This window comes from Sphaerulina musiva, assembly GCF_000320565.1.
Source record: "Sphaerulina musiva SO2202 unplaced genomic scaffold SEPMUscaffold_10, whole genome shotgun sequence".
Classification (NCBI taxonomy): domain Eukaryota; kingdom Fungi; phylum Ascomycota; class Dothideomycetes; order Mycosphaerellales; family Mycosphaerellaceae; genus Sphaerulina; species Sphaerulina musiva.
The window spans coordinates 405,137-419,870 of record NW_016017392.1 but is presented as its reverse complement, the minus strand read 5'-3'; the positions used below and the strand labels follow the sequence as shown (position 1 = coordinate 419,870).

The window sequence follows — 14,734 nt, the reverse complement described above, 5'->3', positions numbered from 1 at the left end:
CGCGGGAATACCTTGTGAATCGCAGAGCACAAGAATGCCATGGAGTCCAGATTTTTCTTCTTTTTCTTTTTCTTCTTCTTTTTGTTGTTTCTTCTTTTCTCCTTGTTGAGGAGGATTATTGGGGGGAGCAGGATCTACGATAATCTTACATCCGACATGAGAAGGGGATGTAAAAGGGCGGAAAAGTGTCTTTGAGCCGTTGGGACGAATGGAGACGCCCGAGTCGGGTTGCAAAGCTTTTTCTGTGGAAGAGGAGAAACGTTGGAGGGAGAGTTGGAGGGTGTGTTGAAAGGTGAGGATTTCGGTGCGGGAGAGGTGGGTTAATAGATTGTGGACGGCGGTGTCGCCGAGGATGAGGCAGCCTGGGGGCATGGTTATTTTTTATTCTTTATTGTTTTTGGTTTTTGTTCTTGTTTTTCTTGTTGTTGTGAATATCCTTGTTGTATACGTGTAGAGCGAGCGAGCTGATAAGAAGTTGACATAGGGAGGTAGACGGCGAAATCGGAGGCCGGCTGTGGATGCCGAACAATCAATTCTACTGCAACAAAACACTACATGTATCACTTCGATAAGGTCATCATTCACCTCACTTGTTTCTATGCTATGGTATGCTACAATCACGTCTCAGAAGCAGCATGATGCTGCTGTCAGAATTCCTTCTCTGTGATTCCTGGGGACAAACATATCTCAGCAACACTCAAGCCTATCCCAGTCCTCGTTCTTCCAGCCGCAAGATCTCTCTTTCATGTCACTGGACATGTTCGCGGTTGTTTTCCTGAAAGTTCCAATCAGCGCAATGGCAGTACAGATTTCACCACGTTTGCTTTGACAAAGCGAACAAACACGTTCGAAGAGAATCTTTCACGCCCGCTCGAGGGCAATTTCTTGGCATTAATCTCACGAAGCTCCTGGCTGAAGCCTTCTAGGCCAAAACATGTCAATATCACACGCATCGCAGCATTGCGTACCATGTGAAGCGTGTAACTCGGGAACAGTGCTCCTACCACCTCCCTCTCCGATTTCTCCCGCCTCGATGCCCTCCTCCCCCCATCTGCTGTTGCTGCTCTTGTTGGTAGATGGCCATTTGTTGTGGGCTCAGCCCTTCCATACTCATTCCACCCTGCTGTCCCGCGCCGGGACCAGATGGGGGCTGAAACCCTTGGCCAGCTTGCGGCTGCGGTGATGCGCCAGTGTCATTTCCAAAGCCTCCGACTTGCTGACCATACCCTTGCTGTCCGCCCATCCCAGGGCCACCCATTGGGGGCATACCACCGTTCTGCATCATCTGCTGGACAAACTCGACCGGCACATTCATTTGTTGCGCCATTTCTACCATTGCCGGCGCCGGCATGGGCAGGGCCACAGTCTGTTGTTGCTGGCCAACACCCCCACCTCCTGATGCTCCGCCCGCACCAAACAAGGCTTTCATTTGTGCATCATCTTGCTTGAGCTGGGTAATGGTACCACCCATAGTCTGCTGGCGCACGCAGTATTGCGTCCACGTGTATTCGTCGAAGCCGTAGTTGAAGTAGTCCGTCTGGTCGGTGCCCGGTAACCGCCAGGGCTTGGAGTGCTCTGCAAGATCGGCGTCGATGTCGACTGCAATGATGGGCTTGCCATTGGTCCACGTGGGGATCTGATCGACCTGGAGCGAACTGGTGCGCACTGCCGGGAAGTCTTTGCCCTCTCTGCCGTTGTGCGTCAAAGAGCCTTTGACGGCTGCGGGCGCCGCTGTGGGTGTCGGCGTCGTGCCCCCTCCAGTGGGCGGTGCTGCTGAGCCCGCTCGGGGCGCGCCCTCCCTGTTGTCTCTCTTCGCGCTATTATTCTGATCCGCTTCGAGCTTGACAGCCTTAGAAGTGCCCTCCTTCTTCTGTGCCTTAGCTGCTTTCGATCCCGGCCTGTCCCATCGTTCCTGTCAGCCCGTGCATCTACAAGAATTCATTCTCATGGAGCGATCCACACTGTGCGCTGGAGTGGCTCTCGGGGCATCACTCACGGCGGTTCTGCTTTGGCGCCGTCCGGTCGTTCTAGCGTGAATTGAACGTCCTGTCCACTGCATCAGCTCTGTCGCCCACACGGCCTACATGACTGGCGACTAGGGATATTTTTTGGCTCGCCTACGTCGTCACTATCGTCGTCGTCGTCGTCTTCATCGTCGTCGTCTTCAGCCCCATCCTCGGACACGTCCATGTCGTCCTTGGCCTCTTCCTTGGTCTCCATCTGGTCTTCCCGCTCCGCACCCTCATCACCTTCGCCACCATCTCCTCCTCCACCGTAAAAGTCATCGTCGTCTTCCTCCATGTCGGGATTGTTGCAGTCGTTGTGCAGATAGAAAGTGATTTGCGATCGCCAACGCGAAGCTCGAAGCTCAAGCACCTCAGCACGCTAACACGCTGTACCTACATACTGACTACCTCACGCGCCAGAGCGTTTCGGGCATATCTCGGCATCTGCCACCTACTACCAACACACTCCCAGGCACTCACAACATTCCCTCTCATTCTGTCGAACACACAAACTGCTTCCAGCTTGCCAGATATGGCTCGGTGATCATGCCTATAGCTCCCACTGCGGTATGCTTGCATTTGTGCTCCACCGCTTTAGGCATACTATTGCCTCACGAGCGCTGCTGACTTCTTCCCCAGTGGAAGCTCTTCCACTTCTTCGACGTCTCTCCAGTCCGGTTGCCGGAAGGCGATGCCTCCCTGTCTCTCGAGGTAGACCATCTCGACAACTCCCTCCCAATGCGAGCCGGTACTAATTTCCACAGCAAGCGAGCATCGGGACGGTAACATCGGGCAAGGCCAACGTCTTTGTCGGCACGCCCACCGGACATGTCCATTTGCTGGATCACGCATTCAAATCCGTCCGGTCATGGAAAGCGCACGATGCAGGCAGCGTCACTCATATCACGCAAGTTCATGACACCTCCTATCTGATCACCCTGGCCGAGACACTGCAGCATGAACCCGAGCTCAAAGTCTGGACACTGGATCAGACCGAGAAGAAGACCGGCTTCCCACGCTGTCTGTGCACTCTCACGGTTCAGAATGGTCGCAAGAACTTTCCCGTGAGCGCTTTTGCCGTCACTAGCGACCTTGTGCAACTTGCTGTTGGTTTTGGAAACGGCGCTGTGACAGTGGTCCGAGGCGATCTGATCCACGACCGAGGCACGAAACAACGTACCGTCTTCGAATCTGAGGAGCCCATCACGGGCCTAGCATTTCGAGAAGCGAGCACCACTGCTCTCTATATTGCCACGGTATCGAAGATTCTAGCTCTTGCCATCTCTGGAAAGGCCCAAGGCACTCCTGCGCGAACACTGGACGATCATGGCTGCGCTGTCGGCTGCATGACTTTGGACCCAGAATCGAATGAGGTGATTGTCGCTCGTGAGGATGCCATCTATTCGTATGGTCCCAAGGGAAAGGCCAGCTCCTTCGCGTGCCAAGGCGCAAAGAAGCTGGTCAACGTGCACAAGGACTATATGCTGGTCGCCTCACCTCCCGCCAACAACTTTGGCCAGGCATCCAAGCTCGGCGCATTTCGCACTGCGCGAGCGGACGAGATCTTCAATACGAGTACCTTCTCAATTCTGAATGCTGATCTGAAATTCACTGCCTACTCCAAGCCCATCTCGAGCCAGATACATAAAGTCTTCACGATCTGGGGTGACATCTTCTTGCTCACCATTGACGGCAAACTCTATCGATACCACGAGAAGACGTTTCAGCAAAAGTTGGAAGAATTGTACAGCCGTAAAGAATATCTGCTCGCCATCATGCTGGCGAAGAAGTATAACATTGATGCTGTACAGCAAAATGTTATCTTCCGCAAATATGGGGATTACCTGTACCAGAGAGGCGACTATGATACGGCTATGCAACAGTACCTACGTGCTATTGACAACACCGAGCCCTCGCAAATTATCCGGAAATTCCTGGACAACCAGCGTATACGAAACTTGATCGATTATCTGGAAGAGCTCCATGAGCACAACAAAGCTACGTCAGATCACACGACACTGCTGTTGAACTGTTACGCCAAGCTGAAAGATGTCGATAAGCTGGAAGAGTTCATCAAGCAGCCAGGGGAACTCAAGTTTGACCTGGACACAGCCATCGTAATGTGTCGGCAGGGCCACTACTATGACCAGGCGGCATTTTTGGCCAGACGACACGAAGAGCATGGACTGGTCATTGACATCCTGATCGAAGACCTCAAAAAGTATGCAGAAGCCCTGGCATATATCGTCCGACTTGAGCCAAAGGAGGCGTACCCGAATTTCATGAAGTACGGCACGGTGCTGCTTGCACATTGTCCTGCAGAAGCGACGCAGCTATTCACTGAATACTTCACCGGCGTCTTTAAGCCGAAGAAGGATGCTGTGATTGTGCAAGAAACACCAGTTGCACAGCAGAGTAGTGGGTTCGGCAGCACAATGGCTTCGTCGGCTGCATCCGCCGCACAAAACTTGGCTGCACTCATACCTTTGCCTTATATGAACACCAGTACAGTGCAGACGCCGAAGAATGGCGACGAGCCGGCTACAGTCCAACAAGCGCAAGTGGTCGAGTCGCTGACAGAAGGTGAATACGTGGAGTACGAAGTGCCGAAACCACGAGTTGCTTTCCCAGCATTTATCGACCACCCTGATCAGTTTATCACATTTCTGGACGCGTGCATCAACAGTGACGGAGTCAAGGCTGAACACCGTGCCGATCTTCACACCACGTTGTTCGAGATGTATCTCCACAAAGCAGGCACAAGCAAAGATGCCGACGAGAAGACCGAGTGGGAACAGAAAGCGAAGAAACTCATCGAGGAAAGGAATGGCCCCATCGACACGTCGAACGTCCTTCTCCTGTCCGATCTCGAAAAGTTCCGCGAAGGTACAATCCTCGTCAGTGAGCAACAGGGTCTCCGTTTCGATGTCTTCCGCTCCTACACAGCAGCCTACGACACTCAAGGAGCAATCAAGGCTTTACGGAAATATGGTCCCGAAGAACCACAACTATACCCTGCCGCTCTCGCGTACTTCACTAGCACACCTCAAGTTCTTGACGCCGCAGGCGATGAAGTTGACGTCGTACTCAGAAAGATTGACGAAGACGGTTTGATGGCTCCTCTACAAGTCATCCAAACATTATCAGCCAATGCAGTAGCCACAATGGGTCTGGTCAAACGTTATCTCTCGCTGACCGTCCAACGCGAACGAGCTGAGATTGAGTCGAACCGGAAACTGATCTCCTCGTATCGAACCGATACAATCGCCAAGCAAAACGAAATCACAGAGTTATCCACGAAACCGCAATCATTCTCGCAGACAAGATGTTCAAGCTGTGGTGCTACATTGGACTTGCCAACAGTCCACTTCCTGTGTAAGCACTCTTTCCACCAGAGATGTTTGAATGTTCCAGAGGGAATCGATATCAAGAACGACGTGGAGATTGAATGTCCAATTTGTGCACCGCAGAATGCTATTGTAAGACAGACCAGAGAGGCACAGATGGAAAGTGCGAGCAGGCACGATTTATTCGATTCCAGTCTGCAGAATCCTGGCGAAGGTGGGCGGTTTGGGGTCATTGGAGATTGGTTTGGAAGAGGAGTAATGAGTGCTAGCGTGAACCATGATCAATAGGGCAGAGCAGGGACTGATTGATAGCTCCGCCTGGAGTCCTCAAAGTCCATTCCGCGTAGTCTTCCCATACCGACAATACTTGTATTGTAACCCATATCATCCCACATCCATGCCTTTACACTTACAACTTCTTGCTTCCTCTTCTTCCCTCCCGTCTTTCCTCCAACAAATGCCACTCCATTGGGCGAGAAACGATGTTGTTGGGCTGATTTGTGAGGGACCTGCGACGAGGAAGGAGAGGGCGTAATCGGGTTTGAAGAGGCAAAGCTGGGACGGAGGAGAGGTTGGCGAGGAGTTTGAAGATGAGAGCTGCTTTGGGGGGCGGGTATTGGGCATAGAGACGACATGGTCGCTGTGGTGGGCATGGTTCCGGTCTTGGTTCTTAGTGGCTTTGGTCAGTAGTATGGTAGTGGTAGCGAGTGAGTGAGTGAGTGAGTGAGTGAGTGAGTGAGTGAGCTTGAGTCGATCGGTTCTATAGCGCACGCAGCAGTCTGAGCCGGCTCTCAGGCCATGACGCTCTGGGAAGGGCATTCTTGTATGATTGACGGACTTTTCTTATGCACTGCAGCTGATAGTCTGGCCATAGGTTACTGTATGTAGTCGGGATCTGATACTGAAATACTGTCACCACCCGAAAAGCACTTGAGCCCTTGGGTGAAAGATGGTCCCAGTCGCCAGTCTTCAGATCCACCTTTGCCTAGGAGGTACAGCGGCTTGGCAGGCAGAGTCGCCATCGGCCAACCTTCTTCACTTCTCCTCTCCGATCAAAGTTCATCAAACCCGGTTATGATTTTATGAACATCTTCCTCGATGCCAGGGCCCAGGGACGGCCACCGGCCAAGGACCAAAATGTAACCTCATCTCGGCCGGGCGATAGCGCGTGCGCGTTGGTGCAGGGCTGGCCAGTATGCACAACAGTTGCATATCATCAATGCCATAAACTCAATTGCTTCTGGAACGGCGACGTTACGACGTGACATTCGATTGTACCTCCTAGTGGGAAGCGCCATTCAAGAATAAGCACCATACCAGTTGGGACAAACTCCACAGCCAGTCCGCAGCGGTAAGCCTTGCACGATGCGTTTCAATGGCATCTTGGTGGCATTGATATTCGCTCTGGGTGTTCGGTCGAGCATCGAGTTTGACGCGACTGCGACTGCTGGTATCCGGTCACTGGTGGAGAGACGTCTCCCTGACTACGTGGACTATTTCTCATTCTCCTTAACTACAGACAATGACAGCTCGATTGGATCGTCTACACGCCCTCCCAATGATGAATACACTGTGTCCAACGGGGAGAACGGCGTCATCGCCATCTCCGGTAACTCTCCGATTGCACTCGCCAGCGGACTGCGTTGGTATCTGGCCAATATACTCCATGTCGACATATACTGGTTTGTAGGGAGCAACTTCAACCTCATCCATGGTGATCTACCACGTCTAAACCAGACCTATCACGGCTCTTCAATTGTACCCTATCGCTATTGGGCCAATACGGTGACCTTTAGCTACACTGCTGCCTTCTGGAGTTGGGATGATTGGCAGATTCAATTGGACTGGATGGCGCTTCGTGGGATCAATCTCCCTTTGGCTTGGGTCGGCGTGGAAAAGATCATTCAAGACGTGTTCATCGAGGCTGGCTTCACTCACGCTGAGGTCGCGACTTTCCTTTCGGGTCCTGCTTTTCAAGCCTGGAATAGGTTTGGCAACATTCAAGGATCGTGGGGAGGCGGCGACTTGCCACAGAGCTGGATCGATCAACAATTCGAACTAAATCAGCTGATTATAGCTCGTATGATTGAGCTAGGCATGACCCCCGTACTGCCTTGCTTCACGGGCTTTGTACCTACGCAGATCAGCAGACTGTATCCTAATGCTTCCTTCGTGAACGGAAGCCAGTGGAATGGATTTCAAGCTCAATACACCAATGTGACGTTCTTGGAACCTTTCGACCCACTCTTCACCACTTTGCAAAAAAGCTTCATCTCCAAGCTGGATGCAGCATATGGAAATGTGTCGAGCGTGTACACTCTAGATCAGTATAACGAGAACGATCCCTTCTCAGGAAACGTGACGTATCTGGAGGATGTGGCCTCGAATACTATCAAGAGTCTCAAGGCTGCAGACCCCGAAGCCATATGGTTCATACAGGGATGGTTGTTCTACAGCGCAGCGGACTTCTGGGACGAGGAGCGGATCAAAGCATATCTTGGAGGTGTCGAAGATAAGGACATGTTGATCCTTGATTTGTTCTCGGAATCACAACCTCAATGGCAAAGGACGAATTCCTACTTCGGCAAGCCCTGGATTTGGTGCCAACTGCACGACTATGGAGGCAATCAGGGTCTCCATGGCCAAGTTGAGAACGTGACCATGAATCCTATACTGGCTCTGGCCAACGAGACGAGCACCATGGTCGGCATTGGCCTCACAATGGAAGGCCAGGAAGGAAACGAGATCATATACGACATCCTTCTCGACCAAGCCTGGACACCCGAACCAATTGAAAGTGCAGGCTACTTTGACGACTGGGTGACTTCACGCTATCACTGTGATGATGCAGTTGCTGGACTTCCTCAAGATCTATACATTGCCTGGGACATGATGCGCCAAACCATCTATAACAACACTGATATCGACACCGCTGAAGCAGTTACCAAATCCATATTCGAGTTGCAACCCAACACCACCGGCCTGCTGGACAGAACAGGACATCATTCTACGCGAATTCTATATGACCCCGAGATTCTCGTGTCGGCGTGGAAACACTTTTACTCTGCGTCTCAGGAGACACCCCAGCTCTGGGAACTGGAATCCTATCGTTTCGATCTCGTAGACATTACCCGTCAAGTCCTCGCGAATGCCTTCTATCCACTATACGGTGAATTCGTAAACATGACAGCCAACAGCTCTCTACCCAGCTCTTCTACGGCCTCTGCTGAGCAGACGGGAGCACGAATGCTGTCACTCCTCCTCGATCTAGATTCGGTCCTGGAGGCTTCGGGAAATGCCCATTTCAGCCTCGAGTCTTGGATCCATTCTGCGCGACTTTGGGCGCCTACTGAGACTAATGCTGCAGATGGGGACAACATGACTGCAGCTGCTATCGCGGACTTTTACGAATATAATGCGAGGAATCAGATTACGTTGTGGGGACCTGGAGGGGAGATTAGTGACTACGCGTCGAAGCAATGGGCGGGGCTGATCAAGACTTATTATGTGCCACGCTGGGAGAGATTTGTGCATTTCACGCTGAATAGTAGTACATCTGCTGATGGACAGAATGAGGCATTGAAGAAGAGTTTGACGGAGTTTGAGCTGGGTTGGCAGATGGAGAAGAGTGATAGTGTGAGCACGCCTCCCGGTAGTCAGGACTTGGAACAGACGATTGCGAGAGTGGTGAAGACTTGGCCTGAGGTGTTTGGCATTTGAGGGGTGCGTACCGTACTGGGCGGCAGGGCAGACCCAGCTAATGAAGGCGTCGCTGTTCGTATACAGTATACAGGTGCTGCCGTGCTGGGTACAGTAAAAGTCTTCATGTGAGAACAAAGACGCTGAGTAAGGTAATTTCAGTTAGTGTTTTTTGTCAAATGCCACAAACCAACCATGAAAGGATCAACTCTAGACAGCGTCAACCAGCTACAGGTCAGATGATCGATCCGTTATATACCTTAGGTATATTTATATACAACGCCTCCTCCGCCACGATGTGTTGTCCGGATATGCGGTAGCAGCATCCGCGGGAGTTTTGGCTCCTTGCTGCATGCCACGTCAGGAACAGCGAAGGGGAGCAGGCATCTTGTCTCGAAAACACATGTTCTCGCCTTCCAAGCCCTCATCCTGTTGTCCAGTAGGCACTTTTGCCCTCGATCTGGTTGGTCTCGCCTGGCGGTAATGGTCTGTCTCGCTGGCTGTATAGCTGTATAGCTGCCCGACCAAAACAGGCCTGCCTCTCTCCTCAGTCATCCGACCAGCACTCGATTCGCTTTGATTCGGTCGGGATCTCATGCCCAGTCGTAGGCAGCGTACCTACAGTAGTGCACAGTGGAGAGCGTAGCGCCCAGAGGTACTTCCACTGCCGGACCTGCACAGCCATGTCGAGCTCGTCGGCTGCCACCAATCGCTATGTCAGACAGCACCTTCACCTCTCCGAACCGCCGCCGCCAGTGAACGCGCGCTTCTTCTACACCAGCGACCTTCCCATCGACGATCCACTCAGTCCGCTGCCCCCTCCGACGACATCGACCAGCAGCGTGTCCAAGCAGCCACCCAAGCCCTTCTCCCACTACGACAACAGCGCCCTCGACAAGGCATGGAACGATCTACGGCGCAGAATCATTGCATACAATGCGGAGAGAGGGGAGAAAGACACGAGCAGAGTGAGGCCAAGGAAGGGATCGAGTGCGGCAGGCAGCCAGAGAGATAGAAGAGGTTCCGGTTCGCAGTCCCGTCCAGCAGAAGCACTGCGAGCAAAAGCTGGAGCCCATGTCCCCTCTGGTCTCAGTCATGTCGAAGGCCCGGCTGAAGAAGGAGAAGGAGAAGGGGGGGACGATGATGAGCTACCAGAAGCAGTCCCCCACAGCGCCACTGAGGTGGTGAGCAGTCTCGAGTCCACCACCACCGGCACACCCTTTGCACGCGCGCCGTCAAGGAAGAAGATCGATCCACTACATACACTAGAAGAGAGGCCGACGCGACCTGTTGCCCAACAACATGAAACCTACAACTGGGACGATCGAGATCATCTGGCCGAGCGCAGCCCTGCTCCATCGTCTCGTCCTGCTGCGCCGCGTGCCCCATCTACCAAAGTGGCCGTGGGGGTGTCACGACTGCATCACGTAGAAATGCCAGAACTGCATATGACGCCCATTTACTGGACTCCTGTCCACGATACGGCGAAGGTGGTGCGCGGCACTTGGTTCTACCAAGATACTATGCTCCCTGTGGAGACACCTGTTGCGAACATGCTCGAGGCGGGATATGTGGATCTTCAATGCTGGACGGAGACGTGGAAAGACGAGCTGAACAGTGCCGTCGAGGTGGGCGCTGCTGGGGAGATGAAGATTGTGCACAAACTATGGCCTGAGCAGAAGTTGAAAGCGAGGGAGAATAGAGCAGCTTCGATGCGGAGCAACCAAGATCAAAGCGTGCTGGAGACTGCCGCTAGCATGTTATACTCTACCGGTCCAGAGAGCGTGGAGCAACACAGAGCGAAAGCAGTGTCGGCGGCCTGCGATGTGATTGATGCATCGACAGGAGGTGCTGTGGACAACAAGGCTTATGGCACCTCCACATATGGGAGAGCTGGAGCGATACGCCAGTATGCCACATGTGGCGTGCTCTACGCCAACGAACGCGAAGCAAAGATTCTCAAGCCAACTCTGCTTCCTTCTGCATACTATGGCCGACGTCCGCTGGCCAACTACATCCGCAAAGGTCATGCGATTGGCATACCTGTGGTGCGTGGCTTCGATCAAGCCATCTGGGACAAATTGCATCCCCCGAGGAAAGGCGCGAAAGTGACGAAAGCAGCACACGGCGTGGCGACTTCGGGGTCGAGTGCAAATGTGAGAGCCAAGCTAGACCCCGATCTTGCTTTGAGTGAGCGGCCAAAGGTCACGGATCTGGTGTTTGTGATTCATGGGATTGGACAGAAACTCAGCCAGCGTATGGAGAGCTTCCACTTCACTCATGCTATTAACGCCTTCCGGCGAGAAATCCAGGTCGAGTGTGGGAACAAGGAAGTGAAGACGCACTTTCGGAAAGACATGGGCGGTATCATGGTGCTGCCCATCAACTGGCGCCACTCGCTTTCGTTCGAAGAAGGCGGTTATCGTCCTGACGAAGATTCAGGAGACGCCAAGGCCTCTACAGCAGAGAACGAGTTCACACTGCAGGACATCACGCCCGACACTCTGCCTTCGGTGCGCGGCATTGTGTCTGATGTCATGCTCGACATTCCGTACTACATGTCGCAACACCAGCCAAAGATGATCGCGGCTGTGATCAAGGAGGCGAATCATGTCTACAAGCTGTGGTGTCAGAACAATCCTGGCTTCTCTGAGCATGGTAAAGTTCATATCATCGCCCACTCACTCGGATCTGTCATGGCCATAGACATCCTCTCCAAGCAGCCCACCGTTGTTCCGCCCCACCTCTCCGACCCTACTCAGATCGATATCGAGACCGACGACATTGACCACTTTCTCTTCAACACGTCTTCCTTGTTCCTCGCGGGAAGTCCTGCTGGTTTCTTCGTCCTGCTCCGCCGTTCTCATCTTCGTCCTCGAATCGACAGTCCGTCTGCCCAAGCCCAAGCTGACCCCGAAAGCAATACGCCGACGATCTGCGGCCAAAGAGGTCAATATGGGTGTATCGCAGTTGACAATATCTACAACATCATCAATGGTTACGATCCTGTAGCGTACCAGATGAACGCTGCCGTGGATCGAGACTATGCAACTTCACTACGCAAAGCTCATATTCCAAACAACACGCCCTCGTACTGGTTCCCTGCTGGTACATCCAACACCACACGCTGGTTTGGCGGCGGTTATGGATACCCTACTACAGCGACTGGTGACGTTGGTTCGAGAGATATCCCTGTCCTGCCCCGATTACCAAGTAATGTTGAATTGGAAGTTCACAATTTCACAAGAGAAGAGATTGCAGAGAAGAGAATGACGCTGTTGAACGATAATGGACAGATTGACTATTTCGTGAAGTATGGCGGAGGAACATTTGAGATCCAGTATTTGACTATGCTGGGTGCGCATAGCGCTTACTGGGGACTAAGGGATTTCATCAGGATGGTGGTTATAGAGGTAGGAAGAGCAAGAGGCAAGGATGGAACGCTGCCGGGTCTGAGGGCTGTGAAGAAGAAAGTACATGGGGTCAAGTGAAAGTGTGGATTCATCAAAGACTTACATGGGCTCTTAAATGATGCCGAACAGTGCAGCACGAGAGCCATTACATTTCCTGGTGTGTTATATAGCATGATACCCGTGTTGGTAGCTGAACAGACAGTGTACTAGCATTTGATTACCGGCCGCGACATTCAGCACAGTGCCTAGTTTATGCCTATGTTCTAGCTTCGCTGGCCTGGCGAGGATGGTTGTTGCATGGCCTATGCCACGGAACGCGCCTGTGATTAGTGATGGATGTCATGTTGCGTGAATACCTAGGTACATGTAGTGTTGATGGTACAGATGGATGGAGACGAGGGAGAGCCTCGGAATAAAAGCAAAAGTGGAGACTGAACATGCCGTCCCTTCGTAGCCTCTCTCAGCCAAATCCGACCCATACCTTATATTCACAATTCGTGGCATCGAGATGAGAAGATTGTGGTTCTCTGAAAAGGGCAACCTCCGTCTGGCAACTCAATGACCATTGATGAGTTGCTACAACTCGGTTTTGTTTTCGCATCGGCTTACCGAGGTCAGGTTGTGATCCCTGGACGCAATCCAGGTTCCTTGACTTCGTATCTAGACACCGTTACGCTCAGGCTGACCACCAACTGTCTTGATGTCACTTCTCGAGTGATCTCGCTGTCTTCTCGATTAATCAATCCGTAGACGAAAAGAACATCTCGAATGACCTTACAGCATGGCCCCTAGCTCGTATAACACGCCTTTTCCAGGCATACCATACTTTACACCGGCACACCAATTCTCTCCAGGGACACCTTTCGACAAGAATGCCAAAGTGCCGACACTATTCAAGCCTCTCACGATCCGCGGCGTCACGCTCCGTAACCGCATTGTGGTGGCGCCCATGTGCCAGTACTCCACGGCCGAGGCAGGACCACAAATCGGTGCCCTCACGCCGTATCATCATGCGACATTAGGCCATTATGCGCTGAAAGGCGCTGCCTTGGTCTTCATCGAGGCTTCTGGAGTACAGCCAAATGGACGCATAACCCCCAACTGCCCAGGCGTGTGGTCAGACAGCCAGATTGATGGCGTCAAGTCTGTTGCCGACTTCATTCACAGCCAAGGCGCTCTATGTGGATTGCAACTAGCCCATGCAGGCCGCAAAGGGAGCACGATGCCACCTTTCATCGCTGCGGGGAAGAAGGCTGCAAGCGTGCGCGCCTCGAAAGAGGCTGGTGGCTGGCCTGATAACGTGGTCGGCCCATCCGGTGGCGAGGAATTCACGTGGGATGGCATGAACAGTGCTGACCCCAAAGGCGGGTATTATGCACCCCGAGAATTGACTGTCGAGGACATTCAGCAACTGGTGCAAGACTGGGCATCCGCAGCTGTGCGCGGTGTTCGAGCGGGAGTCGACCTGCTCGAAATCCATGGAGCCCACGGCTACCTGATTCACCAATTTCTGAGCCCGATCACCAATCGGCGCACAGACAAGTATGGAGGGTCTTTTGAAAACCGAACACGACTGGTCATCGAGATCATCCAAGCCGTTCGCAAAGTCATTCCCGTCAGCATGCCGCTATTTCTCCGGCTCAGCTCTACGGAGTGGATGGAAGAGAGTGAGATTGGCAAGAGACTGGGCAGTTGGGATGTAGAAAGCACCATCAAGCTCACCAAGATTGTTGCAGACTTGGGAGTCGACTTGCTCGATGTATCGTCGGGTGGGAACCATCACCAGCAGCGCATCAACATGTTCCGATCGACAGATTATCAGGTCAAAATTGCCGCACAAATTCGCAGTGCTGTCAAGGCTGCAAAGAAGGAAATTTTGATAGGAGCCGTGGGCTTGATCACTGAAGCAGAGCAGGCCCGTGACATTGTCGAAGAGGATGCAGCCAGTCTCCAAGCCGAAGCGGAAACTGCCAAAGCCATGACAGATGCGAGTGCCGACAAGGAGCCAATGGCAGATGTCATTTTGGTGGCAAGACAATTCATGCGAGAGCCCGAGTGGGTGTTGAAAGTTGCGTGGCGTCTGAGAGTTGATATCGCGTGGCCGACACAATTCTTGCGAGTGCGATTTCCAAAGCTATAGATTACTCACGCACTATATACCTCCTACACTATAGAAGTAGAACGACGTGGAGCTCATGTCCATTTACTCCCTTCCAGCCAGGTGTAGTCACGCATATCTTCTCTGAGCGAAACAAAAGATGCGGCAGAT

The 14,734-nt window shown here is 52.6% G+C and overlaps 5 protein-coding genes across 5 annotated transcripts; 4 read left to right on the top strand and 1 right to left on the bottom strand.

Annotated features, from left to right (window-relative positions):
* Window positions 1-618: 618 nt before the first annotated feature.
* Window positions 619-2,345, bottom strand: SEPMUDRAFT_151390 (uncharacterized protein). Its single transcript, XM_016906785.1, has 3 exons — window positions 2,122-2,345; window positions 1,997-2,046; window positions 619-1,898 (listed from the first exon to the last, which is right to left on the bottom strand). The coding sequence occupies exons 1-3, from the start codon at window positions 2,299-2,301 to the stop codon at window positions 1,001-1,003; spliced, it is 1,128 nt and encodes a 375-aa protein (XP_016757440.1). The 5' UTR covers window positions 2,302-2,345; the 3' UTR covers window positions 619-1,000.
* A 186-nt stretch (window positions 2,346-2,531) lies between these two features.
* On the top strand, window positions 2,532-5,743 carry SEPMUDRAFT_151389 (vacuolar protein sorting-associated protein 11). The gene is made up of 3 exons (XM_016906784.1): window positions 2,532-2,573; window positions 2,646-2,717; window positions 2,771-5,743. Exons 1-3 carry the CDS (start codon window positions 2,553-2,555, stop codon window positions 5,639-5,641), a joined length of 2,964 nt encoding a protein of 987 aa, XP_016757439.1. The 5' UTR covers window positions 2,532-2,552; the 3' UTR covers window positions 5,642-5,743.
* Window positions 5,744-6,458: 715 nt separating this feature from the next.
* On the top strand, window positions 6,459-9,242 carry SEPMUDRAFT_91901 (glycoside hydrolase family 89 protein). The gene has a single exon (XM_016910571.1). It carries the CDS (start codon window positions 6,719-6,721, stop codon window positions 9,071-9,073), a length of 2,355 nt encoding a protein of 784 aa, XP_016757438.1. The 5' UTR covers window positions 6,459-6,718; the 3' UTR covers window positions 9,074-9,242.
* Window positions 9,243-9,432: 190 nt separating this feature from the next.
* SEPMUDRAFT_151388 (uncharacterized protein) lies at window positions 9,433-12,688 on the top strand. The gene has a single exon (XM_016906783.1). The coding sequence runs from the start codon at window positions 9,736-9,738 to the stop codon at window positions 12,541-12,543; it is 2,808 nt and encodes a 935-aa protein (XP_016757437.1). The 5' UTR covers window positions 9,433-9,735; the 3' UTR covers window positions 12,544-12,688.
* A 282-nt stretch (window positions 12,689-12,970) lies between these two features.
* On the top strand, window positions 12,971-14,605 carry SEPMUDRAFT_71916 (FMN-linked oxidoreductase; the record flags this gene model as incomplete). The annotated part of the gene is made up of 1 exon (XM_016909959.1): window positions 12,971-14,605. Exon 1 carries the CDS (start codon window positions 13,247-13,249, stop codon window positions 14,603-14,605), a length of 1,359 nt encoding a protein of 452 aa, XP_016757436.1. The 5' UTR covers window positions 12,971-13,246.
* Between the last annotated feature and the right edge of the window lie 129 nt (window positions 14,606-14,734).